The sequence below is a fragment of the Bubalus kerabau genome, chromosome 4, assembly GCF_029407905.1.
Source record: "Bubalus kerabau isolate K-KA32 ecotype Philippines breed swamp buffalo chromosome 4, PCC_UOA_SB_1v2, whole genome shotgun sequence".
NCBI lineage: Eukaryota > Metazoa > Chordata > Mammalia > Artiodactyla > Bovidae > Bubalus > Bubalus kerabau.
Genome location: NC_073627.1, coordinates 29,794,991 through 29,819,362, shown reverse-complemented (window position 1 = coordinate 29,819,362; position 24,372 = coordinate 29,794,991). Strand labels below are relative to the sequence as shown.

At 61.9% G+C, this 24,372-nt stretch overlaps 2 protein-coding genes across 2 annotated transcripts in view; both read right to left on the bottom strand.

Annotated features, from left to right (window-relative positions):
• Positions 1–7,603, bottom strand: part of MYO15A (myosin XVA) — a 47,381-nt gene extending 39,778 nt beyond the window's left edge. Inside the window, exons 1-6 of the mRNA XM_055580033.1 lie at positions 4,058–7,603; positions 2,059–2,141; positions 1,456–1,519; positions 754–863; positions 356–430; positions 138–228 (exon numbers count right to left, since the gene is read on the bottom strand). Coding sequence (XP_055436008.1) covers positions 138–228; positions 356–430; positions 754–863; positions 1,456–1,519; positions 2,059–2,141; positions 4,058–7,603 — 3,969 coding nt within the window. The remainder of the gene's footprint in view (positions 1–137; positions 229–355; positions 431–753; positions 864–1,455; positions 1,520–2,058; positions 2,142–4,057) is intronic.
• Positions 7,604–13,505: 5,902 nt separating this feature from the next.
• DRG2 (developmentally regulated GTP binding protein 2) lies at positions 13,506–22,382 on the bottom strand. Its single transcript, XM_055576328.1, has 13 exons — positions 22,175–22,382; positions 21,300–21,460; positions 19,659–19,748; positions 19,099–19,159; positions 18,739–18,829; positions 18,153–18,225; positions 17,946–18,036; positions 17,716–17,813; positions 17,387–17,463; positions 16,311–16,399; positions 15,666–15,724; positions 14,560–14,613; positions 13,506–14,254 (listed from the first exon to the last, which is right to left on the bottom strand). Exons 1-13 carry the CDS (start codon positions 22,236–22,238, stop codon positions 14,168–14,170), a joined length of 1,095 nt encoding a protein of 364 aa, XP_055432303.1. The 5' UTR covers positions 22,239–22,382; the 3' UTR covers positions 13,506–14,167.
• Between the last annotated feature and the right edge of the window lie 1,990 nt (positions 22,383–24,372).

The following is a 24,372-nucleotide window of genomic DNA, read 5'->3' as shown; positions in this document are numbered from 1 at the left end:
CAGGGAGACATGAGCAGGAAGGAACTCCCAGGGAGGGCAGGCAGAAAGAGCCCCCAGTCCTATGAGCCCTCCCTGTGCATCCCTGGGTGCTGGGCTGGGGGAGATGGACAGACCATGCAGCTGAGAGATGGACTCACCTGCCGTGTGACGCCCCGCTTCTGACTCATGGCCGCCAGGTAGCGCAGAATCAGCTTCGTGGCCTCGGTTTTTCCCGAGCCGCTCTCTCCACTGCCCAGGCAAAGGAGCAGAGTGAGCTGCCACCTGCTCACAGTGCCGTCCCCCGGGCTCGCCTGACCTCACCATGACACAGGAGGACATGGGTAGGAGGCTGGTCCCCAGCCCCACCCCTGCTCACCTGATAATTATGCATTGGTTCTGTTTGGCATCGAGCATTTTGGCGAAGGCGAGATTTGCAATTGCGAAGAGGTGGCTGGAGAGACAGGTCAAAGGGTTCCTGGGCAGGCCTTGCCCCATGCCCCCAAACCTCCCAGTGGGCGGGCAGGGGGCACCTCTGCCCAGCCGAGTGGCCAGTCCCGCTCCACGCCCACTCCTAGGAGAATGTTCCTGCAAGGCTCCCTGTCCAGAACTGAGCCTGCAGTTCTGCAGAACAGCAGCCTGCAGCCCAGAGAGGGCTATGGCCAGGCTTGGGGAGAGGTTGTTGGGCCACCCACCACCACCTGCCCCGACCCCCAGCTCAGACAGGGCCCCAGGAGACCCCAGGCTATCCCCTCTCCCAGCCCCAGAGACACTCACGGGGGGTTCTCGGCCAGGGCCCGCCCGCTGTACTGCTGCACCTGCTCCGGCCCGTAAATTCCAAACATCTGGTACGGGTTCACCGACACCAGGATGCTGCCGATGTACGTCTGCTGGGCAGACAGTGGCCTCAGTGCCTGTCCGCATCCCTCCCTCCCCTACTTCTGGAGTCGGGATCCCTGTTTTGTGGGGACAGATGCCTGGCTGCCTGGCCCTGGTGCCTACACCTTGGCCCCTGACAGTCTGATGGGTCATCTGCTCTGGTGGTGGAGTGTCAGGCACTGACCAGGCTGAGGCCAGAGAAGGCTGGAGCAAGCAAAGCCCCACAGCCACGATGCTGCAAGGATGGCCATGACAGCTGCTGCCTGCTTCATTCATTCACAGTTGGGGCCGCCCCCTGACTGCCTCTTCTGGAACCCGGGTCTCTGGAAGCTTTAATCCACTGGACTCCTGGTGGCAGGGGTCACACACTTCTGGGTTCCCTGTCTCCAGGTCTCTGCTCCTGGCACCCACTATTTTCAGACTCTGTATTCTAGAACTTTAGGTGCTAGTGCTCCCAGCTCTTGCATGCTATGGCTGAATAGTAGAAACTCCAGTCTGGGGTGGGCAGGAGAAATCCATGCTGTCCACTGCAGCCCCAGGAGGCAGGGGAGCCGCAGCCCTCAGATCCCAGCCCAGGGAGGTGCCGGCCCCAGGCCTTACATAGATGAGATTCCGTTCAAATCTGGTCTTGAGGTTGGCCAGCACGGTGGTCTCCTGGAGGTCTCTGTGAAGGCATGGAGAGGGACAGTCAGGGGCCACCTTCCCCTCGGGGCATGGCCTTCGTCAGAAAGGTCAGAGTTCAAGTCCCATCTCTGACACCAACTGTGATGCCTTGGGCAAGTTACTTAACCTCTCTGTGCCTCAGCTTTTCCATCTGTCCAATGGGCATAACAATCACTGTCCCCATGTCTCCAAGGTGGGGTTGCTCTCAGGTAGCAGACGTAAGGGCTGTCCCCATGGTTGGATAATGATATTGACCAGCACAGCCTTCACATCTGGGGCACCTCTGCTGTGCCAGCACCCCACAACAGCCTCCCCACATCCTGCAGGTGAGAAACCATGGCAGAGAGGCTGGGTAACCACCTGGGCCCAGCCAGTAAAGGCCAGGGCTGGGGTCTGGACCCAGCCCCTCCAAATTATCGGGCTTTTGTGACACTGCCTGACCCTTGCTTTGCAGAGGAGGAAATGTTCCGGGAGGTGAGGGGTGCCTGGGCAAGAGGCAGTGCTCTGGCTGGGAGCACGGTGACCACGGCGAGCACTCACTCGAGCTGCGTCATGTCCTCCACGCCGTCCTCCTGCTGCTGCTCGCGGAGCTGTGTAGATGGCAGGTTGCGGATGGAGTGCATCTGGAGGAGACACCAGCGGTCAGCCATGCATGTGTCCCTGGCCCCCATGGCCTGGACATGACCAGGACCCACTCACGTTGCAGGAAAGGGAACCCTGAGGCCAGGTTGGGTGGGTCCTGCGGGAACCCCGCCTCGGAACGCAACCCTTAGTCCAGGGACCCACGTCTGGCCTCAGTACTCCCACATGTTCCCAAGGGTCCTGCCCAGGAGGTGAGCACATGCTTGTAGGAGCAAGGCCTCCCGCCTCACATGCTCCTGGGGCTGACCCTCTTCTCCAGGGTGATGCCCAAGTTGGCTTATGTGATGACTAGCATCCATGTCTGCTGCCTGGGGCCCTTCAAAGGATGAGGACTTTCCCATTTGATACCACACCCCATGACCAGTGCTGAGCAAACTGAGCCATGCACACAGACCCGGGCTCAGTACTGCCTACCACTCAGGCTCTCCCCCAGCCCCCGCAGTCTTGCAGAGCACCTGTGGACATGCACGCCGGCCTGTGGTCCATGGATGGGGGCACACACATGCAGCATACACTCTCAACTTCCATTTGACAGTTTCTCCTGTGTCCCGTGTCCCCGCATCTGGCGGTCTCAAAACAAATGTCCCAATGCCCCCTCTGGGTGGCAGGGCCTCCTCTGTGCACATCTAGTGTGCACAATGGACCTGAGGATGCCACGTCGGCCTGGGCCATAGCACATGCACTCATGTGCTCTCCATGTTTGGCTGTGCTGTGCCTGAGCACTTGTCCCAGGCCTGCCTGTGACCCACGGAATGGAGAGGACACCTGGGCACCCGCCTTTCCTGCCTCTTGAATCCAGCCCGCACCCCTCCACCCCTGAGAGGCGAGGAAAGGGGACACCAGGAGGCGGCCCTCGTGCTAAGTAGGGCACAGCAGGTATCACCCCAGAGGCCCTGGCCTCCCGCCCACCCACCTGCCCAGGTGCGCCAGCCACTCACATATTCCAGGGTGAGAAGGGCCCAGGCATCCTTGCCCCTCACTCCTGGGCGCCTCGTGCCCCGCTCCCGCAATGCTGCGGCCCACACAGCACGGGGCACCCGCCGCCGGGGCCAGGGCCCCCCCAGCAGCCAGGCTGCCCCAGTCGCCATGGCTGGGCCACTGGCCACCCACTCCACTGGGCCCCGTCTGCAGAGGCTGAGAAACACACGCGGCCACTGCATGCCCCGCCCACCCCAGGTGTTCCCGGGGGAGGCTCCAGTGACCACCCCCCTCCACTGAAGGCTGCCAGCACGGAGCTCGCGTTCCGCCTCAAGCGTGGCAGCCAAGCACGGACTTGGCACCCCTTAGACAGACTGCCTGCCTCACACCCTACAGGGGCCCAGACAGACTCCTGGCTCAGTGTGAAACAGTGTGACCCCTGGGTCTTGGTACCTGCCTGCCCTGTTCAGTAAAGAGGCTGTAAGCCTGGGTCCTAAGCCCTCACATTCAGACAGTCCAATGCCCTGCAGCCCAGGAGACTGCCCTTAAGCAGGAGCCCCCAAGAGAGCAAAGACCCCAGTTTGGCAAGAGGAAAACCATGTATGTGAATGGGGGTGGGACAGGGTGGTAGGCAGGGTCTGTAGTTTTGTGCTCAGCCAAGATCTCTGCAGGGAGCTGAGGGTGGATGTGCCATCCAGGTCGGACGAGGACAGGGCTGCTTGAAGCCCAGGATGGACAAGATCCCTTCCTCCACATGACCTGCAAGGAGTTTCTGGCGTCTCTGTCCTCTGATTGCCTGTGCCGAGCATCCAGCCCCTCATTTAATTCTCCAGAATCTCCAAGAGGCTGTTCTTTCCAAGCTACAGATGGGAAGACCGAGGCCCAAGCAGGCAGCCGCTCTCCAAGGTCCTGAGAATGTCTCCTGCCCTGTTTCCCAGGAAGGAACCCCAAGCCCTCCCTCTGACCTGTGCCCCCATACCTTGCTCCACAAGCCTTTGGTGCCAACCTCTTGCAAGGGGCCCCCATGGGGCAGGCTGGCAGCTCCAGGGCCCAGGCAACAGGACAGGGGGCGGGTGGGTACTTGCAGCTGGGGTTGGTGGGCCTCCGCAGGCAGCCAGAGGCGGGAACAGAGCAGACTCCAGGCTCTTGGCCTGGGGATGGGCTCTGGCTCCTGGGTCAGCTGGACAAGGGGCTGCAGAGGGGCAGGACCAGCTCTCTGGAAGGAGCTCAGCTTCTGTATACGAGGCATGACCACTGCAAAACGCCCAGGACTTGCCTGGAACCGTTCACCTGCCTTGGGCAGGGGTCCCGGGGCCCCTGTGGGTGCCAAGGGAGCTGGGGCACTGGGTAGTGTCCCCCACCGGCGCCATGGTGGCCATGTGGCTCTCATCTGGTCAGAAGCAGCCAGCAGGTTGGAGAGACTGAGCCTCAGTGCTTTCCGATCTGAGGGGGCATCCCTGGAGGGTGTTGGGGCTGCGGGCTCAGGCTCTGTTGATGTATGGGCGTCCCCTGGGCAGGCCTCTTCTTCAGGCTTCTTGGGGCTGGGGCTGGCTGATTCGGTCAGCTGTCCGGGTCCTGGGTCCTGGTGTCTCCCCAGGAAAACGCAGGTTGAGTCAGCGGCTGGGTCTTCAGCCTGGACAGCAGGGGAGGGCACTGGGCCCCCTGGCTGGAGGAAGGAGTTCGAGGGCACAGGGGGTGGCCTGGAGAAGCCACGGAGGCTGCCAGGGCCTCCGGGCCAGGGCGAGGGTGGGCGCTGGGTGGCAGGCATGTCCACGTCCCAGCTCGGGGCCAGCGGGGGCACTGTCCAGGGTGTCTCCGAGTCCTCGGGCTCGCCCTGGCTCTCCGGGCGCTCAGAGGCAGCAGCAGCCGCATGCCAAGACCCAGGCCCCTGCGGCAGCAGGAAGGGCTGGCGGGGCCGGGGCTTTACGGCCCTGGTGGGCGGCTCACTGAGGCGGCGCCACGTGCGCGGGAGGCGCGAGGGCAGGTTGAGCGAGCGGTGCCGCGGGCGGGGACCCAGCAGAGGGGGCGGTGAGGGCGGCCGCGGGGGGCCCAGCAAAGGTGAGCGGAGTGCGCCAGGGCGTGGTGAGGCTCGGCATGCGGACGGGGGCTCCCGCAGCGAGCGGGGACGGCAGGGTGGTGGCGAGAAGGGCGGCCGGAAGGGGATGGCGCGGATGGAGGGCTGGGGGGACAGGGGCCCCATGGGTGAGCAGTAGCCCAAACCGGGCCGGCTCCTCAGTGAGGGTCGGGGTGAGGGTCCAGGGAAGCCGAAGGCAGCTCCCCGGTGGCGAGAGCCCCTGAAGGATGGCTGCGGTCCGGGGAAGGCCAGTGGGTCTGGGAGCCCCTCAGGGATCAGGGGTGGGGGCTCTGCCAAGGCCCGCCAGCTGGCCTGGGGTGCGAGGGGCACGTGAGCCGGGGCGGCCCAGGGTGGCGGGTGCAGGCGGAGGGAGCTGTAGGGCGAGATGGCTGGGGGCAGGCCTGGGGCCAGGGCGAGGGGCGGGGCGAGGGTTGGGGTGGGCGCTGGGCCGGGGATGGGGCTGGGGCCCAGACGTGGGGTGCGCGGTGGGGTCGCAGGGCGGTGGGAGTTGTTGTTGTTGCGCGCGCGTGCTTGCGCCCTACGCAGCACGATGGGCGTGCTGGGGCGCTCGGAGTCCATGCCCGCCAGCTTGTAGCCGAAGCGCTTGTAAGCCGCCTCCCTGACCGTCGGGCCTCGCGCCCGGGCCTTCCGGCTGCCCCTGAGCCGCGGGATGGGCTCCTTTTCCGACAGGGTGTTTTTGAGGAACCGCGCCAGCGAGGTGGCCGGGCGTGGTGCGGGGCGGCCGATGTCCGGGTTGAAGCCCAGGCCCCGGGGGCCGCCGAAGGCCGAGAGGGCGCGCTGGAGGTGGCGCTGGCGCGACGTGAGGAAGCCCCAGAAGGGGTGGCCGTAGGGCACCGGGGGCAGCGGCGGCATTTCGTCCTCTTCCTCGTCTTCATCTGCATCACCCAGGGGCAGAGGGATGTCCAGTGAGGGCGGCAGGGGCACCTCCAATTTCTCCTTCCCGAACAGCTTCACCTGGGGCCGCGGGAAGAGGCGGAACCTGCGGATGAGGGACAGCTTGGACTTGGCAGGCTTGTCCATGCCCTGCTGCTCGAAGAAGGCAGCACTGGGCAGGCGGAAGGAGGTGCCCGGCTGTTCACTGCCCCCCTCCTCGGGCTCCTCCAGCTCCGCTATGTCATCCATCGGGTGGGCGTATGGGTTGTGGGGTGACAGAATGGGCGGAGGCACCCACGGGTACGCGAAGGCCGACTGCTGGGGTGGAAGATAGGGCCCTTCGTGGGGGTAGACTGCTTGGGCCCCACCATAGGTGCCTTCCGCGAAGGGGACACCGTAGGGCTGCGCGTAGGGATCCAGGTGGGGCACGCCGTAGGGATCCAAGTGGGGCGCAGCATGCGGGAGCTCGTAGGCCAGGTCGTAGGGTGGGTACGGCGGGTAGAGTGCCTCGGGCGGGGCGTAGGTCTCCGGGTAGTAGCTGTGCGGTTGCACCTCGCCCGCATAGGCCTCGTAGTAGCCATAGGGAGACGCGAACGCCGACGGGGGCGCGTAGGGGGGCTCATAGTCGTCGTAGCCGTAGCCGAAGGTGTAGTCGGGGTAGAAGGAGCCGCTGTAGTAGTCAGGGCCGTAGTAGTCGTAGGGGTCCTCAGGCACGTACTGGTGCGCGTAGTCGTAGGGCGGCCAGGCTGGGCCATGGGGGCCGTAGGCACCCTGGAGGGGCTCCTGCTCCTCCTCGTAGCGGTACAGCGATTGCTGGTCGTAGTAGTCATCGCCCTCGCGGTGGTAGTCGTAGTATTCGCCCAGGTCCTGGAAGCCCTCAAGCCCATACAGCGACCTGCGGGAGCCCGAGTGCTGGAACGGGGCCTCGTCCTCAAAGGGCAGGAAGCCCACGGGCTCGCCAGAAGCGTAGATACTGTGGGCGCGCGGGAACCGGCGCAGGCGGCCCCCTGGCCGCAAGATTTCAGCGCCCGACGGGAAGGGCAGCTTGCGCGAGCCCACGCGGGAGCCCGAGCGGTCCAGCCAGGCGTCTAGCATGGCCTGCGTGCTGCCTGACTCCTCGGCCTTCTTGATGAGGAACTTCTTAGTGAGCCAGTTGATGGCCGTGGACGCCTTGCTGAGCGACTGGGCACGCGGGCGCAGGCGGCCATAGCCCCGCCGTCCGGGGAAGCGGATCACCATGAAAGATGGTTTCTTGCCCTTCATGGCGCGCTTCTTCTTGCCCATGCGCATCTGCGTCATGAGCTTTGACGTGGATTTGAGGACAGTGCGCGCCTTCTTCTTGCGTTTGGTCTTCTGGGGGCCTGTGTGGAGGCCCCAGAAGAAGGCTGACGCGCTCCGGAACTGGCCCTTCTTGGAGATCTTGGGCGTGCGGTCTCGAAATCCCATGAACAGCCGTGACGTCCCCTTCAGGCTCCGCTTGGGCTTCTCCGGCTCCGGCGCCTTCTTCCCCTTTTTCCCTTTCTTGGCTTTCTTCTCATCCTCATCTTCCTTTGCCATGGTGGTCACCTGCTCCCTCCCAGATCGTCTGGTGTCACAAGCTCAGGACCTTGGGGACACGGGGACCTGCCAAATATCCTGCCTGTGGCTGGACATGCAGCCTCCTTTGACTCAGAGCAGCTGGTACCGGCCCTGTGGCCTGGGAAGGTTCAGCCAAGCTCCTTCTGGCTGGGACCAGGATTTCAAGGGGGCACATTCATAATTCATCTCCTCCAGGCTCCGCCTAGAGTTTCACCCTCAAGGCTAGTGGAAAGCACCTGGGTGTTGTTTACTGGAAGTGGGGGAGGCCTGGCAGGCCCATGCTAGGGCAACAACTTAGCCTTACAGTCTCCACAGGGACAGCCGTGCTGACCCCAGTTGAGCCCTCCCCAAGCCTCTGCTGACCCACCCACAGAAGTGAGCGCTTGGGTCAACTGGGCCCCAGAGAAGGGGAGCCTCCTGTCCTAAACCACACAGCAAGTCTGTTCCGGGCCACAAATGGAGCCCCATCTCCTGAGCCAGAGCCAGATGTTTAAAGGCCAGCAAGTAACCCTGGAGGGGAAGCTGGGACCCTCCAGGTCCTGGGTAAGGGAGGGGGAGGGCGGGCAAGGCAGGTGCCCAGGACTGCTGTCAGTGTAACCGGAGCTGGCCAGCTCTCAGTAGTGTGAATAATTTATTGGAGAGAACCAGGCTGCTGGCTCAGAAGGCAGGGCAAGAAGGGGGCATCTCAGTTCCAGTGGGGCTTGATGGGGGCCTCTTGCCTGGCCAGGGCAAGGGGTGCAGAGGAGCAAAAGCAGTGGGTGGGGCCTGGCTCTGGCCCCAGCTCTGCCGCCAATGGGCTCTGTGGTCTTGGGAGAGCCCTCTGTCTTCTCTGGGCCTGTTTCCTCCTCTGGAATGAGTCATGACCCCACTCTGTCTCCTTCACACAGAGAAAACAGGATGTGATGGAGCTGCTGGGCAGCATCCCTGACCAGGGACACCATGCATGTGGCCCGTGTCCCAGGCCCCCTCCTGCCGCTCCTCCCGGTTTCTGCAGCTGCTGAGACAGCCCTGTGGTCCCTGCCCTTTCCAGGTACAGCTGATTCCTCCAGGGTGGCCGCTTGACCCAAAGCCATGTGCCCACTGTCTGGCCGGTGACCAGTCCACTTAAAAACCCTGCACTATGAGAGGCAGGGGCTGAAGCTTGTTAGATGAAAGGGGCCGGGGGAGAATTTAGGGGCCGCACCTCTGGGACCCAAGGCCTGGGTACTGTCTCTCCCCTCACCCACCTCTGCCCAGGAATCGAGGATCAGGACATAAGGGCCTGGGGAGCTGAGGACAGGTCTCCAGCTAACGTTAGGCTCTCCACTCATTGGACTTCCGTTTAGTCCTCGGGCCCCACATCCAACTCTGTGATTATCTTAGGGTTTTCCTTAGAAGACCCTGGGGCAGAGGCGCTCTAGCCCTGGGCCTACCACTTGCCAACCCTTTGGAGCCTCAGTTTGCTCAGCTATGAAATGGGGACAGAGAGGTCCTTCTCAGACAGAGGAGAGGAGCCAAGAGGTGGGTGTGTGAGGAGATGCACCCCCATCCTCCCCTCCTCTCACTCCCTCTGCCCCCTCACTTCCTTCTCTGCCTCTGCTTCTCCTCCCCCAAGACTCACCAAGAGCCCTTTGGTGCCCAGCAGTTCAGGGGATGGTGTGGAGTGCTAGGCCAGGGGCTGCTGGTGCCCCCAGGGAGTGGGAACCAGAGTAGCCAGGCAGCTTCCGGGTGGGCGGCACACAGGAACTGGGCCCCCACAGGGTGGGATCTCAAGGGGGCATCCACCCCCATCACCTCCTCTGGTGCTGTCTCCCCCCACCTCATTTTGGGCTGTGGCTGCTGCCCACTGGAGAGAACATGGAGCAGGGGTTCACTCTGAACCCAGAGGGGCCAATACCCCACCCCTGACTGCTTCTCCCAGAGGTGGTTTCCAACTGAGACCCAGGCCCCTGTTTTCCCATGAGGGTCTCAAAACAGGCTATGGGTGGGGACCATCCACTCATCTCCAGATGAGGAAACAGAGAGGTGAAGTGACTTGTGCAAGGTCAACCAGCTAGGGATGGTGGAACTGGGCTCCGACCCAGGTCTGGTGGTCCAGAGTCACCCTTGCCTCAGGGCTCCTGGGTGCTCGGGCTAGCATGTGGTGGGGGGAAGACAGTGGGTGCAAGTAGGGGCTCAGCCGGCCTTCCGGTTCTGGGGCCAAGGGCCCAGTGCCGGTGGGAGTTGCCTAGGCCCTGTCCCTGCTCAGGGCCCCCCTAGACCCCTCCCCAGCCTGGCTCCAGTCCCTCAGGACAGCGAACACTGACTTGTCTGTTCATTCACTGGTTGAGAAGTGTTTGCGAGAAGCCTGTCCTGCACCAGGTGCTGTTTAAGCACTGGGGACGCAGCTAAGAAAACAGAAACCTGCCCTCGTGGAGCTGACATTCTGGGCAGGGGGACTGGCAACAAATAAGGTGAGTGAGTGAAAGACACAGGAGGTCAGATGGTGTGAGTATTGGTGTTGAAATAATGCAGGGAGGCAGCACCAAAAGGGGCCTGGGCGAGGTGCCTCAGAAATAATACCCGGGCCAAGAGCTGCAGGAGGGGAGGGAGGGAGGCCTGGGGGGAGCACAGTGGTCCTGACTTGTGGGAGGAGCAGCAGAGCCAGGGTGACAGCACAGTGAGGGGAAGAGGTGGGGGTGGGTTTGGAGGTCATGGGTGAGCACTTGGCCAGAGCCGTAGGAGAGAAAGGGTGGAATTAGACCTCCATGGTCTTCACAGAGTCCCTCTGGCCACTGCAGAGGCTGCTGTGGGAGCCACCGCGTGAGGAAGGCTGGGGTGGTGCCGAGGACAGAGTGGGGGTTGCCAATGTGTTTGCAGGTGGAGACGAGAGTGCCTGCCAGGGTTCCTCACTGAACTGGGCGGGAGTGGAGGCTGCCAGCAGACAAGGCTATGGGCAGAGCAGGGAGAGACTGGATGTCAGCCCTGCGCATGGAGGTCTGGGCCATCCACTGTCCGGGTAGCTGGCAGGAATTGCACGGATCGGAGCTGACAGCAGCCATCAGTCAGTGGCGTCTGGGTAGCGCTGAGGCTGCAGCTTGGCAAGACAGCACTGGGGTGGGGGCGTGTGGAGGAGAGGCCCCAGCAATGAGCCTGGGGCTGCACTGCTGGGGACCGGAGCCGCTGGCAGAGGCCAGAGGGAGGTGTGGGGAGACCCTGCATCAGTGTCGCCCAGGCCACTTCCCCAGAGCAGAAGGGAGCCGTGGCCTGGAGCAACTGTATTTGTGATACTAATGGTAGGCTGCCTGGCTCTGTGTTCATCACACAGAGGCTCCCCTCAGCCCCGGGAGTGGAGAGCGCCCCAGCGCCCATGCTTGCATACAGTCGAGGGGCCCAGGGAAGAGGCCACATGACTCACTGTGTCAGACCCAAGACGGGAATGGGACCAACCGAGAGCTCTGAGCCTCTTCCAGAACCCCTGGGGTCCCTCTCTGAGAACATGGGCTCTGCTATGGCTGGGCTGGCCTCTCTGAACGTCAGTCTCTTCATCTGGACAGTGGATTTTGGAGCCCAAGGACCTGAGGTTCCCTGCTGCCCATCAAGTCAATGGCTACAGTCCAGTGCCAGCCTCCCAGACAAACACCAAGCTGCCAAGGACACCCAGCGTGGGCAGGCAGAGGTGTGGCTCTAGGAGGGATCCCTGGGCCCCTTTCCCCACCTCAGTTTCCTCAAATTTCATGTGGAGCTGGGGGCGGGGTGGCACTCTGTAGTCTCTAAAGGGGGCCCCTGCCTCTCTCTCGGGGTCCCCAGCCTCAGCTGCAGTCAAAGAGCGGCTGTCAGAGAACAAGTCTCATTCGTTCACATGTCACCTGCCAGGCACTGTGCAGGGCTAGGGGCCACAAAATGGAGCAGAACCAGGCACAGCCTCCACCCTCCCACAGCTCCCAACATCAAGGGTATACAGGCATTAAGCAGAAAGCCACACCAATAAGGGGGGACTGCGGCCATGGGAAGAGCTGCGGAGGCCAGGCTATGACGTGGGCAGAGGGGGATGCTGCAGGGGGAGCCTGGAGGGCCCTCCAAGATGCTAACCCTGAACCAAGATCTGTGAGATGAGGGAGCAGTTCAGATGGAAGAGGGAACAGTTTTCAGGCAGATGGAATAGCATGTGCAGAGACCAGGTGGCAGGAGGGATGGAGTGAGGTGAGAGTGCAAGTGAGAAGTAGCCAGGATGGCAGGTGGAGGAGCCAAGTGAGGCCAGGGGCTGGGGTGGGACTGTGAGCCCTCCAGCAGTGGGGGACATGGCCGGGCTCTGAGCTGTCGGGGTGCTGCAAGCATATCTGTGTCCTGAAAGTGGAAGTGACCAAGCGTGCTGAGCCGTACTACGTGCTGGGCCCCAGATCTCACACCTCCCCCACGTAGACGCGGGTCTGTAACAGGTCTCAGGGAGGTTTGGTCTCTGAGCTTTGGGCCCCTGGCTGCAGAGTGTCGTGCTTTCAGCAGCTGCTCCTTATGCAGTTGTCCTGGACAAAAGCTTCTGGGCCACCGTGTGGAGATGGGGTGCAGGGACAGTGGCTGGGCCTGGGTTGGCTCTGATAGGGGACATGCTCAGGTCAAGTGGGCAGCCCTGGAGATGGCCGTGGGGGCTGGCCTGGGGCCTGAAGCGAAGTGGGAGGTGTGGGGAGATGACAAGTCTGGTCTGGGAAGCAGAAGGTGTGTGGTGACCGTGGGTCCAGGTGGAGAGTCAGGGAGGAGGATTAGGTGGGTGTGAGGCTCCTCCAGCCCCAGGGACACCTCCCCAGCATAAGGCTCTGTGAAGGGCCAGGTCATGCTGACCTAGCCTCGCACAGACTAGACAGCATAACTCTGCTGACCACAGATCCAGAAGGCCCAGGACCCAACACAGACACCCAGACTGCCCCGGAAACAAGCCCACCCATGGGGAGGGATGTGGGGGGCCAGTGACCACAGCCCCAGTCATGCCTCCCAACAAGACACTGGCCAGGGACACCTGGACCTCTGGCCTCATCCTCATCCTTCCCCAGCCCAACTGGGGAACAGACAGGCCCGGAGGTGACCCCTGTGAGCCTAGGGCCCTTCGCCACATGTGAGGCAACCATCACCCAGGCAGAACCCCTCCCTTGGGACCTCATGGCTGAGTTGGGCAGCCCACCATCACCAAGAGAACTGCACTCAGCCTTGAGCATCACGCACGTCTCACAGATGAAGAAAGCAAGGCCAAGATGGACCTCACAGTGGGTCAGGACAAGGCCCCAGCTCAGCCACTGCGCCCCCTACCCCTGTACCCAGGGGGTTGGGGGCAGACCCCAAGGGCCCAGGCCAAGTCACCTTACCTGGGTCCTGTGGTGCGCTCCCTGCCCACATGCCGCCTGATGGGGGTCCTGTGGCCAGGCCCCAGGAGTGCAGCCGCCGGTGGAAAAGCTGGCCTGGAAGAGAAGCCCAGCCCACCCCGCTGCCCGCCTGGGCCCCATGCATATTTAATAATGTCCATTATTCCTGTTTTGTCACTGGAAAGGAGACTGAGCAGCTGACAGAGGAGCCAAGAACAGCAGGGAGAGCAGAGCTGTGGGCCTGCTCCACACCCCAGCCCCTCCCCAGACCCCCTGGGGCTCCGCCCCCACCTGCCAGCCAGCACCAGCTGTCCCCCCAAGTCTGTTACCATCTCCCCCATCCCCGGGAGGGGCCCCTGCACCCTGCCTGCAGAAGCAGCAGGAGCCAACCTGCTCTCACTGCAGAGCCTCCCAGGGGTGCTGGCCACCCTCCTGGGGCAGAGCCCTGCAGAAGGCCCCTCTCCCCATCTACCCCGGTCCCCCAAGCCCAGGCTCCACCAGCTCACTGCTGCCCCTGACTAGAGCTGGCAACAGTTCTGCAAACTTAACACGTTGTCCTTAGTAAACAGGAGTCATGGTTACCTTTTTATTTCAGAAAGGGAAGCCAAGATTTGGAGAGAGAATCGGGTTTGGAGAGAAAACAGAGTCCAGACTCCACAAACTCCCCACCCTAGGGGTATGAACCAGGCTGGATCCTGGGTTTTGTGCTGGGCAGGGGCTGGCCCGAGAAGGGGTGACCCTTCTGGACTGGTCAGGCCGTGGGGGGCATGAACTGTGCCTTTAAAGCCCCAGATCTCTGGTTTTCATCATAGGGCAGTCCTGGGTGGGTTTGGGGTGGGGATGGGTGTTTGTCTGGGGCGGCCCCCTCCCTGAGAACCAGAGAAGCTGGCAGGAGCTGAGAGGCCCCAAGGATACAGGCAGGCCTGGGTCCCTGCCCAGCACTGAGCCAGCTTCTGCATGGGGCCCAGCGGGGGGAGGTGGGCAACCATCTCCCTCTGCGCCAGAAGGAGTGGGGTGGGCATGGGCCCAGAGACCCACATTCAGGACCCCTCCGGGGCCCGTCTCACAGGAAACACCCCAGCCCAGTCCACCCAACCTCATCCTCCGCCCAGAGAGTTCCTTATCATCTGCCCGCTGAAGAAATGTGGAAACAGCAGACGTGAGTCCCCTTCCCAGGGTGTGCGTGTATTTTGCTGCTTTGGGCTCCTGAGTCCCACGGGTGGGGGTGGGGGCACTACTTCTTGACAATCTGGATGACGTCCTCATGCTCCATGGTGTGTGTCAGGCCCACCCGCTGCGGGCTGTACTTGGTGCTGGTACCCTGTGGGGGAGGGGGACTCGTCAGCCTCTGAAGCACCCGGCTGAGGCTGACGGAACTGCACGGGGGGAGGGCGGGGCGGTGCTGGGGTCTAAAGTGGGGGTCCCAGCACAGGCAAACCCTGCAGCTTCGACAGCAGGACTCCCAGGAGTCAGACTGCCCTGGATCCCAAAGCAGGAGGCCCGTGTCCGGTCTGGGTCAGCACGTGTGCTGTACATCTGGACAGCAGGGCTGACGGACACCCCAGTCCCCACGTGGGAGGACGGGGGCGCCTGCCTGACACCGGGGCCGCCCTGCCCGAAACTCACCCACACGAGCGCGTACTTGAACTGGCTGGCGAGTGACCGGTGGATGCGGTGGCACTGGAGGGAGAGTGGGACAGTGAGCTTCACGAAGCCTCAGCTCACAGCCACTCGGATGTTCCCGCTTCCCGCCTCCAGGGCACCTGCAGGCTGTGGGGCCACAGCCACAGAAGGACCTGGGTCCTAGCGGAAGGGGCCCTCTGCCCCCTGTGCCAGAGCGGCAGCCCTGACAGCTGCTCCCTCAGATAGGCAAGTGTCCCAGGAGGGAGTGAGGCCCTGTGGGGCAGGCCTCCCTGGGCCGAGACCCAGGTCCCTCTGCTGCAAGCCTCACCCGTGCGCTCTCCATGCCAGCTGGCAGCACACGGCCCACACCCCACAGTCGCTCCTGCCTCTGGGCCTCTGCACCTGGAATACCCTTCTGGTCCCAGCTTCTCCACTTTCCTTACTGGCATGGCTGAAGCCCCATAACCTCTAGAGCTGGTGGCCAAGGGCCTGAAAGGGCTGGGGTTTGTGTCCCCTGCAAAGATGCAGGGGGCAGCGACAAGGAGAGCCGGCTCCCAAGGGCACCTGGGTTAACAGGCTGCGGCCCCACCCCCTAGTCATTGCAGTCCCCACCCTGTGCAGGACTGTTTAGCTCCAGGATTGTGGGACTGGAGTCTGCCGACCACAAAGGACCCAATTCTGGCAGGCAGTGGGGCTCCTTTGTTCAGCATGGACTCTCCCTGGTGACGGGGTGCAGGAAGCACTCAGCCCCTTGGGGTAGGAGGCACGTAGAAGGGCCAGCATTTGGGGTACATGACTTGGAATGAACCATCCGGAATTGCCCAGGCTGGCAGCCTTCCTGACTGAACATCTGGAGGGCCCCAAGGACCCGGCAGCTCTGGTGTGGCAGGACAGTGACGACCACTGCTTCCCAGGCGTCCCTGCACCAGGCAGCGAGTCCATGCCCAACCCGTTGGCGCTGCTCCACGCCCCTGACTGCAGCCGGGTGGTGGGATGCATGTCCAGTGCCTGACTTCACGTGGCTGAGGGTTGGCCGAGGGCCCAGAGGACATCAGACAGGACCCCGAGGGGACGGGAGGGGCTCCCCACCCCTGGCAGGTCTCACTCACCACGTGCTCCACAGAGGCCCCTTTCCGGAGAATGATGGCGTCCGTGAAGTCTGGCCTCTCTGCACAGGTTGGGGGGTGGGTGGGAGTCAGCAGAGCCAGGGTGCGATGCCACAAGGCTTCTCTTTACAGGGAACAAGGGCCCTTCCATTCTCCACCGACTGCCCCCCTGCTCTCTGGCATACCCTCACTAAGAGTCCTGGTCAGGCAGGCTCTACAGCCTTGACTCGACACAGAAAATCAAAACACACCCCCATCCAGGTGCAGACCCCTGCAAGACTGTCAGCCGTGAGAGCCCTGGCCAAGGGGACCCGCAGGAGAACTTGGACTGGACCAGCTCCAGCTGGGCAGCTCGTCTCCCTCTGCTGATGCTAACTGCCCAGACTCACCTGCGAGGCGTGTGCTCAGGGGTGGGACTTGGGGGAGGCTTCTGTGCTACCGGTTCCCTAAAGCTTGGACGTGGGGCCTGTTACCACTGGGGAATCCACTGCTGGGCTGTCTCCCCCTCAGTGCCCCCTGGAACTTGGCTTCCTGTGCCACTAGGGCCCAGGTAGAGGGTGGTGCTGGCTTAAAAACAGGAGAGGCTCTCACATGGAGCCTGCTAGGCCAGGGTTAGCAAAAGGGGGAGGGCGGCTGTGCCAGACTCACGGCCTCTCTTCTTGGTGTAGATGCAGGTCAGGGCCAGGTACTCCCATAGCATCTCCAACAGATAGTCCAGGTTCAGCTTCATGCCGCAGCTGCCGGAAGGAAGGAGGGGTTGGTCAGAGCGGCCCTGGGGCTCCTAGCACCAGACTAGTACGGCCCTGTTGGTGCTCGAAGGCAGCACACCGGTGGGCCCGACAGCTCTTCAGCTGCCATGCCTCCCATCACCATCACGCTCCTGCCCACAGAGCCCGGCCATCTCTCTGGCACTCTTGGAGGGCCCAGGGCACCTGTGACAGCCAGGGCAGCTGGGGGCAGAGGATGACTGCACAGAGCCCTCCCCAACGGCAGCCCAGCAAGGGTTTCAGCAGCCGGGTGGGCCCTGGCTTGGTCCTCTGCTGCTGCCCCATCCTGAGTGGAGTCCCACCCTTCCCCGAGGTGAGAGTGAGCACATCAGGGTGGCTGGCGGCCCAGGTGTGGCAGCAGGAGGGGAGCAGGTGTCCTGAGGAGGGACCCCTGTGCCTGCTGCTCTCTGTGGATGCTGGGGATGCCCAGGAAGCGGTCCTCTCGTGGGCCCAGACCACCTTCCTGGTCCCCGAGGTCTTAATTCCTCAGGAGCCGAGCCTCACTGTGGTGCTACAGAGCATGTGGGTGGAGGCAGTGTGCGGCAGAGGGCGCGGCACGAGGCCAGGCTGCCCCCACAAGGCCTCTGCAGCCATGGTAGGCCGGGGCGTAGGTGGCCCCCGGGACTCACCCCTCAGAGAAGCCACACCTGAGGATGTTGGGACCTTTTCCTTCTGGTGATGACAGAAGCCACATCTCCCAGGGCCTCAGTGGCAGCCTGGGGCTCCCTGGTTAAGTGCTAAGCCACGAAGCCCTAACCACTCTCACCCTGGACCTCGGTGGACGAAGTCCTTCTGTTTCCTGAACCAGAGCCCACCCCACATCACCCACTGTCCCAGCCTGGTCAGCGTAGGACCTGGCCCAGGTCACGAGCAGCCCCAGGACGGCCTTCTGCCTTAGGCTGCGCAGAGGCCAGACAGATTGGCTCTGCTCAGCAGATTGGCTCTGCTTAGCCTCACCTGATGACCACACTGTCAGGTTTCCGGGCCAGGCGGTCCACTTCTTCCATTGAGATCTGGTCAATCTTGTTATAGACCTAGGGTTGGAAAGGCAGAGAGTGCTGGGGAGGGGAGGAGCAATGCTGTGTGGGACCAGACCCCACCTGCTGCCTCGGGGATGGGGAGGGGGCGTGCAGCGGAAGGGGCCTGAAGTCCGGCCCCCAGAGACCAGGATGCACTCTGGGGTTAAGCTGGATGTGCCTGCATGACTCAGCAGCCCCTGGGGTGAGGCTCTTGCCAGGTCAGCTGGGGCAGGGGTTCCTCCTCCCACAGGGCCTGGCGCCACTTACATACAAGCATGGCATGTACACGCGATTGCCCACAATCACGTCTATGAACTCGTCTGGGGAGCAGTCTTCTCGGAAGAGCACCTCAGCGTTGAAGATCTCTGAGGGGCTCAGGTTAAGGATGACCTGTGCACCAGCAGCCCCTTGCCCCCCACCCCCACCAGGAGGGCCCCAAACAGGTGGTCTGCATCACCCACCCCTGCCCCCTCCCCCTGCCCTTCTGGTGAGGATGCTGTACTCATGCAGGATTAACTGCACCAGCTTCTCTGAGCACTGAGTCAGCGTGACTGTGGAGTTGAAGGAGATGCCGCCTCCTTTCTTGGGCTGGGGGAGAAAGAAGGAGGCACCATTGATGGAGGGGCAGCTGCAGCCCTGCCCTACCCCACGTGCTGGCAGCCTAGCCCCCAGCTCGTGCCCAGGTGACAGGTGATGGGCCTCACCTTAAAGTAGATGTTGGGCTTGTGCTTGTTGAGGCGGATGCCCACCGACTCCAGCTCCTTCTCCAGCAGAGACCTGGTGGAGCCCCACAGCCTTCACAAGGGTCCCGGGCAGGCTGCACTGCCTCCGTATCACAGTCAGCCCCCCACCCCATACCTGGACAAAGACCAGCCCTCTCCCCCACACCACCAGCTCCCGAACATCGCTTCCAGCCACCAGAGATAACAAGGAAGAGCCCTGGACACTCTGGTCAGGCCAAAGGGAGACGGGCTGGTGTGCCCTCAGCCGCAGGTCAGGGTGTGAACGAGGCTCTGCTGCTTGGGGCTGGGCTCCTGGTGGGCTCTGGGCAGCACTCGGCGCACCCAGGCCGGCACGGCACAGCCCCTGCCTCCACACGCAAGCCTCCTGAGGAGGCCACCCACACTGGGTGCAGCTGTGGACCACCCTGCCCCTGCTCTCATGTGTAACAGGGCCAAGTGCCCTGGACCACCCACCAGGAGTTCAGGGACACAAGAGCTGCAGCCAGTGTCCCACCACCCACCCCAGGGCTTCCCTGGGCATGCCAGCCTACCCCGCCCCACCGCAGACCTTTGAACCTCGCCCTTGGTGGCATCCAGCATCATGATGACGACATCAGCTGTGCGGGCCACAGCGATCACCTGCCGGCCACGGCCTTTCCCTGGTCAGAAAGGTGGGTGCTGGTTACAGTGACAAGCGCAGGGCTGTGGGACCCCTAGCACAGGGAGCCCAGACTCCTCTCCTTATAGACCCGCATGGACTCTGCCACCTGTCATCCTGGAGCAGGCATGTCTCTTAAACCCCGTCCTACTCATAGAGATGTCAGTTTTAGGAGGAAGCCGACATCAGCACCTGGGGAGGAGTAGCGCTCCCCACTGTGCCCCCACCAAGGCCTGAGCCTCCACCCCCACTGCCCACTCCTGCCCCCACCTTGTGCTGCGCCTTCGATGATTCCAGGGAGGTCCAGGAGCTGGATGTTGGCACCTTTGTACTAGGAAGCAGAAGAGTGAGGTGGAGCTGGCGGGCTGGGAAGGGCCCGGCTGAACCTGGCTCGGCCCCAGGGCCGGGTCTGAGCCTCGTCCCACCCCAGCAAGCCCAGCGCAGCCCATGCCCTGAGAGTGGGGAGGCCTCCTGGGAGGGGCCCACAGTAGTCACTGCTGGTGCTGACAGTGCTTCAAAGAAACCACCTCAGTGGGTAGGTGGGAGGTCCAAGGCCACAGGGCCCCGGCTGCCCAGCGCTCCAAAGCTTCATGGAGAACAGGGCCTGGCTGGCCAGCCTCAGGGAACCAGGGAGAGCTTCACACTGGCAGATCCTTGGAACCAGCCTGGACTGCAGGATGGGCCAGGCGTCTCTGGGGTCCCGGCAGCCCCAGTCCCCAGAGGTGTCCATGCTTGAGGCCAGGGCAGCTCAGCCAAGAGTCTCCCCCATGCAACCCCTTCCCACACACAAGCTCACCCTCCCTCCCGGGGCCCAGCGAACCCCAACTTACTTCAATGACCCCAGGGATGCAGGTCAGGGTTGTGAATTCATAGGATGCAGCCTCGCTGGCGGTGGAGGTCATCAGACTTAAGAAGGTGGACTAGGAGAGAGAAGGCCATTGCAGCGGCAGTCGTGCCCTGCCTCCTGGAGAAGCCCACACACTGGGCCCCCCTCCCTGCCAATTACCCTGGCTGGGGTGTGATGACAATAGCTGGAAAAGTCACCTCGGGCCCTGCCCAGTGGGGGTTGGACATCAGAGGGCCCTTTTGTGCCCAAGGCCTCAAGCCCATCTGGAGTGAGGGACACAGGGACCTGGTTCCTAAGAGGGTTCCTGCTCTGTATCAGGGCCCGTCCCCAGCTCCACAGAACCCCCAGACCCTCCTGGGCCTGGCAGACTTGAACTGGGTGACAGCCCCATGGCACAAAGCTGCTACTCCAGTGAGGGCAAGGGGATAGGGATCCCCCAGCCTGAGACAGCTGACTGTGGGGGAGGGTGAGCGGGAAAGGGTCTGGATGGACCCTGCAGCCAGTCCATGCTGTGGACTGAGACCTGGCCTTCAGTCATCTGTGCTGGAGGACCCTGGACCTCCTCCTGATCCCAACCTCATGAAGGAGGTGATAAAACAGGGAGCACAGTGACCCTAGTGATGGATGCTATGGCCCAGAGGCCAGCAAAGCAGTGGGCAGTGCCAAGAGGGCAACCTGGCCTGGCAACCCCATCCTAGTCAGCAGGAAGCCAGGCACAGCTCACTCACACACCCTCAGGCTTGTGAAAGAATCACTGTCACACACTCTCCACACAGGGCGCCTCTTAGAAACTTCAGGAAAGATAAAAACCTGGTGGTGCAGACAGGTGTGGGCAGACAGGCAGCCCTGAGAGTCACGGTTGCCAGAGGCCAACCTGGGGGACATCCCTGAACCCGTCTGACCCCTGCAGTGGGCGGTCTGGGCCCTCCTGTGCTCAGGGCCCTGATTGCCAATAGGACCCAGACCCCAAGAGCATAGCCCCTGGTCACTAGAGTGGCTTCTTCCAGCCTGGGCTTCTCATCCGGGAGAGAATGCCTTGTAGACTGGAAAGTAAGATTGAGGGAAAAGGGTAAGATGAATGAGTCCCCAGCAATGTTCAAGGAGTCGGAGCCTGGCTGTGCTTACTAACCGCCTGCCTGGGGGCAGCTGGGCACCGAGGTCACACCCGGCCAGTTCAGGGCCTCACTGCCACCCACCCTCCCCCTCCTGCCACTGCTGCTGCGCCCCGGGCTCCACCTGGGCCTGTGAGCCTACTCTTCCTTCCGCCTCAAGGTCCACTCCTCAGGGCTCAAACACCTGCTCACAGAGCAGCCGCCCTGGCTCCCGAACCTGCCCTTCCCGCTTTCCTGCCCCCTACTTCCCACCTAGGGGGGTCTGAGGGAGCAGGGACAGAGTGTGCCTGGCATGTGGTGCACGCTCAGTAAATGAGACCGAGGCCAGCAGAGCCTCTCTGACTGAGAGGTGACAACACCCCTGTGGGGCTGACAAAGGGGTGCAGCCTGACTCCGGAGAGGCTGGCTCTCCTCCGTCTGTGGAGTCGACTCAGAGGCAGGGAAGAGGTGCATCCAGGTGGGAGAGGAGACAAGCCGCCTTCCTCCTGAGGCCCACGCTGCCCATCACTGACCTTACCCACAGAGGGAAATCCGATCAGTGCCACACGGGCATCGCCTGACTTCATGACATCAAAGCCCTCTCCTTTGGAGGAGGACGATTTGGACGGCTCCAGGAGCTGGGCCCGATACTTGGCAAGTTTCGCCTTCAGCAAACCAAGGTGGTACTCGGTGGCTAGAAGACACAGCACAAGACGGGAGGTAAGTGTCCAGGGCGGGCTGGGAGAGACCCATATGCTCTGAATGCTGGCCAGGAGGCCCCAGAGCCAGGTAGCAATCGTTGTCAAGGAGATCAGAGAAGAAAACCACCACTCAGTTAAAATGCCCTTGGCTTTTCACTTCACTTAGGACAAAAGCTCCTTACTGAGACCTGGAGACCCACTGTCAGGGGTTCTCAGCCCGAGCGGTACCACTCCTGGGGGCATTCTGGGGGTGTTTTCTGCTGTCGCTGGGAAGATGAAGTCCTTCAGTATTCATCAGGCAGCGGCCGAGGAAGCCAGCTGCCCTACAAGGTGTGAGTCAGTGCAGCAGAGCCAAGAACTGTGAGGTGACTTCCCAAGCTTGGAGACCGGGCCCAAACCCAGGTCCGCCAGACTCAAGTCAGGACCGCCTCCACCCACCTAACGGCTCCAGGCTGCTGGCGAGGATGTACCTGTTAGGTCTCCTCCTGGACGGCCCCCCACTAAAGAAAGGGCAGAGCGCCAACTCCCCAGGCCCAGCCGCCAGGAGACCCGGGTTCGAACCCCGACCCTGCCTATCCAGGTCGGACGCTGCTCCGAGAGCTGAGGTTCTCGGCCCTGTGGTCCGGCCCTGATCCCGCCCGGCCCCGACGGCTCCTGCCCGCCGCCCGCAGCCGTGGCGGGAGACGCCCCGCGGGGCCGGCCCTCACCCTTATTCTTCTGCGTGCGGGCGATCTCTTTCTCGATCTCGGAGATCTTCTCCAAGATTCCCATGGCGGCAGCTGAACCGGGCGCACCGGCCGGAGAGACGGCAGCGGACCCCTGAACTCTGGCACCGTCGGCTTCGGCCGACCAGCGTGCGCCGGAAGCCCACGGAGAACAGCGTCCCCGTTCGCCTGGCGCTCGGGGATTCAGAGTCCGGGCGGGAGATGTCGAGGGGAGAGATATTAGTTCCGCCGCTGGGTTGGCAGAGGCTGGGGAAGCGGGGTGGGCTGGACCGGGGCGGGGCCCGGCCGGCGGGGCGGGGCCAGGCGAAGGAGGGCAGGAATGGGGCGTGGGAGGTAGAGAGGGACCCTCAGTTGATGGACTCCGCATTGCGGGTCCCAAGCTCAGCCGGCTTTGCTGGTGTAAAGAAAAGGCGCCGAGCTGAAAGCCTAGTGGCTTCTTTTGCGTTGAGGTTAAACGTCTGTCCCCAACTTCGCCTTCCTACCTGCCGATCGGATGCCTCCTCATAGGATGCAGTCGAGACAGCATCTCCTAAGTGCAATCCTTACCTGAAACTGCTGTATCTGAGTTTAGACTTGAGGAAACATCAGACAAACTAGAAAGTGGTACTTTTTATAGGACAAGTGGGCTGTATTCAAAATTGTCAGTGATATAGGTGGATGGGATGGGGGAAGGATTGTACCGGATTAAAAGATGTTAAATATAACGTGTGAACTTTGCCTGGATTCTGGTTGAAATGTTTAAAAGGAGTTATGAGAAGACATTCTGAGGACAATTGGGGAAATTTTGACTTTGGATAGAATGTTAGATATTACAGTTGTTGTTCAGTGGTTCAGTTGTGTCTGGCTCTTTGTGACCCCATGGTTGGAAGTCCAAGGTCAGGGTGCCAACATGGCTGGGTTCTAGTGAGGGCCCTATTCCTGCCTTACAGACCACTGCCTTCTTGCCCTGTCCTTACATGGCCTTTCTTCCGGGAGTCTGCACAGGGACAAAGGAGGGAGACAGAGACACAGCTCTCTGAGGATGCTTTTTTTTGCCAGGCCTCAAGGCATCAGGATCCTAGTTCTCCAGCCAGGGATTGAACTTGGGCTCTATGCAGAGTGGAAGTGCAGAGTCTTAACCACCGAACCACCAGGAAATTCCCTTCTGTATGTTTTTAATACAAGGTTGGGAGTGGGGAGCAGGATATTGGAAATCATGCTGTGTTCAAATTCAAGGTTCATAACTGTGAGCTTGGTTAAATTTCTTAACCTCTTCTACACTCTAAAAACAGGGATAACATGGTTGTTGTAAAAGTGAAATAATTTGATTGCTCGTAAGTCCTCCTTGAATGCCAGAGCCACTGTCAGTCGAGTCTCCTTGGTGGTGTTACATCTTCCCCAGATTCAGTCCATGTTTGCCAACACCGTTATGCACAAGGCTCTGGGCTGAAGAGGGGTGTTGTAAGCCCAGCTTGCTCTTCTCCTCCACTGCTGATAAAGCCACGATACGAGCCCTGTAAAGTACCTGACCCAGCAGCTCAAGCTGTTAACAGTGGGGCTGAGATGTGAAGTCCAGTGACTGCAGGGTAACAGGCAGACTGCGGGGAGAACACCTACATGTTTGGCTCCGTGAGGTTCACAGGGGATGGGAGGGGAGAGCCTTTGGGAACTGAGAGGTACAGGCAGGTGTGGAGCCCCGGCCCATGGAGAGCAGGTCTCTGCCCCAGATGCAGCTCCTGGCTCCCACTGCCACACTTGTGCCCACAGAGGTGTGCTATCGGTTTACACTCAGGGACACAGAAATGTCCTGAAATGTGACCCACCTTCCAAGAACCCTGGGACCTCTGCTGTGTCTGCTTCACTCGCAATCTCCAAAGGGTCTCTTTCTTCATAAATAATGTGGAATCAGGCCACTCCCAGGATCAAGAGAGATAACCTGAAGACCAAACCGGCCTTTCCTGTTTGGAATGTCTGGGTCCTCCAGACCCAAGCCTGGGAAGCCAACTAGGAACCTCATATGTTCGCATCACCCAAGGAATCTTTGGACTTAGTTGCTGTGCAGCATGTGGGATCTTAGTTTCCCAACCAGGGATCAAACCTGCATCCTCTGCATTGCAGTGAGTTCTTAACCACTGAACCACCAGGGAAGTCCCTCACCTGAGTAATCTTTGAGCATTGACAAACTTCTAGACAGGCTGCTG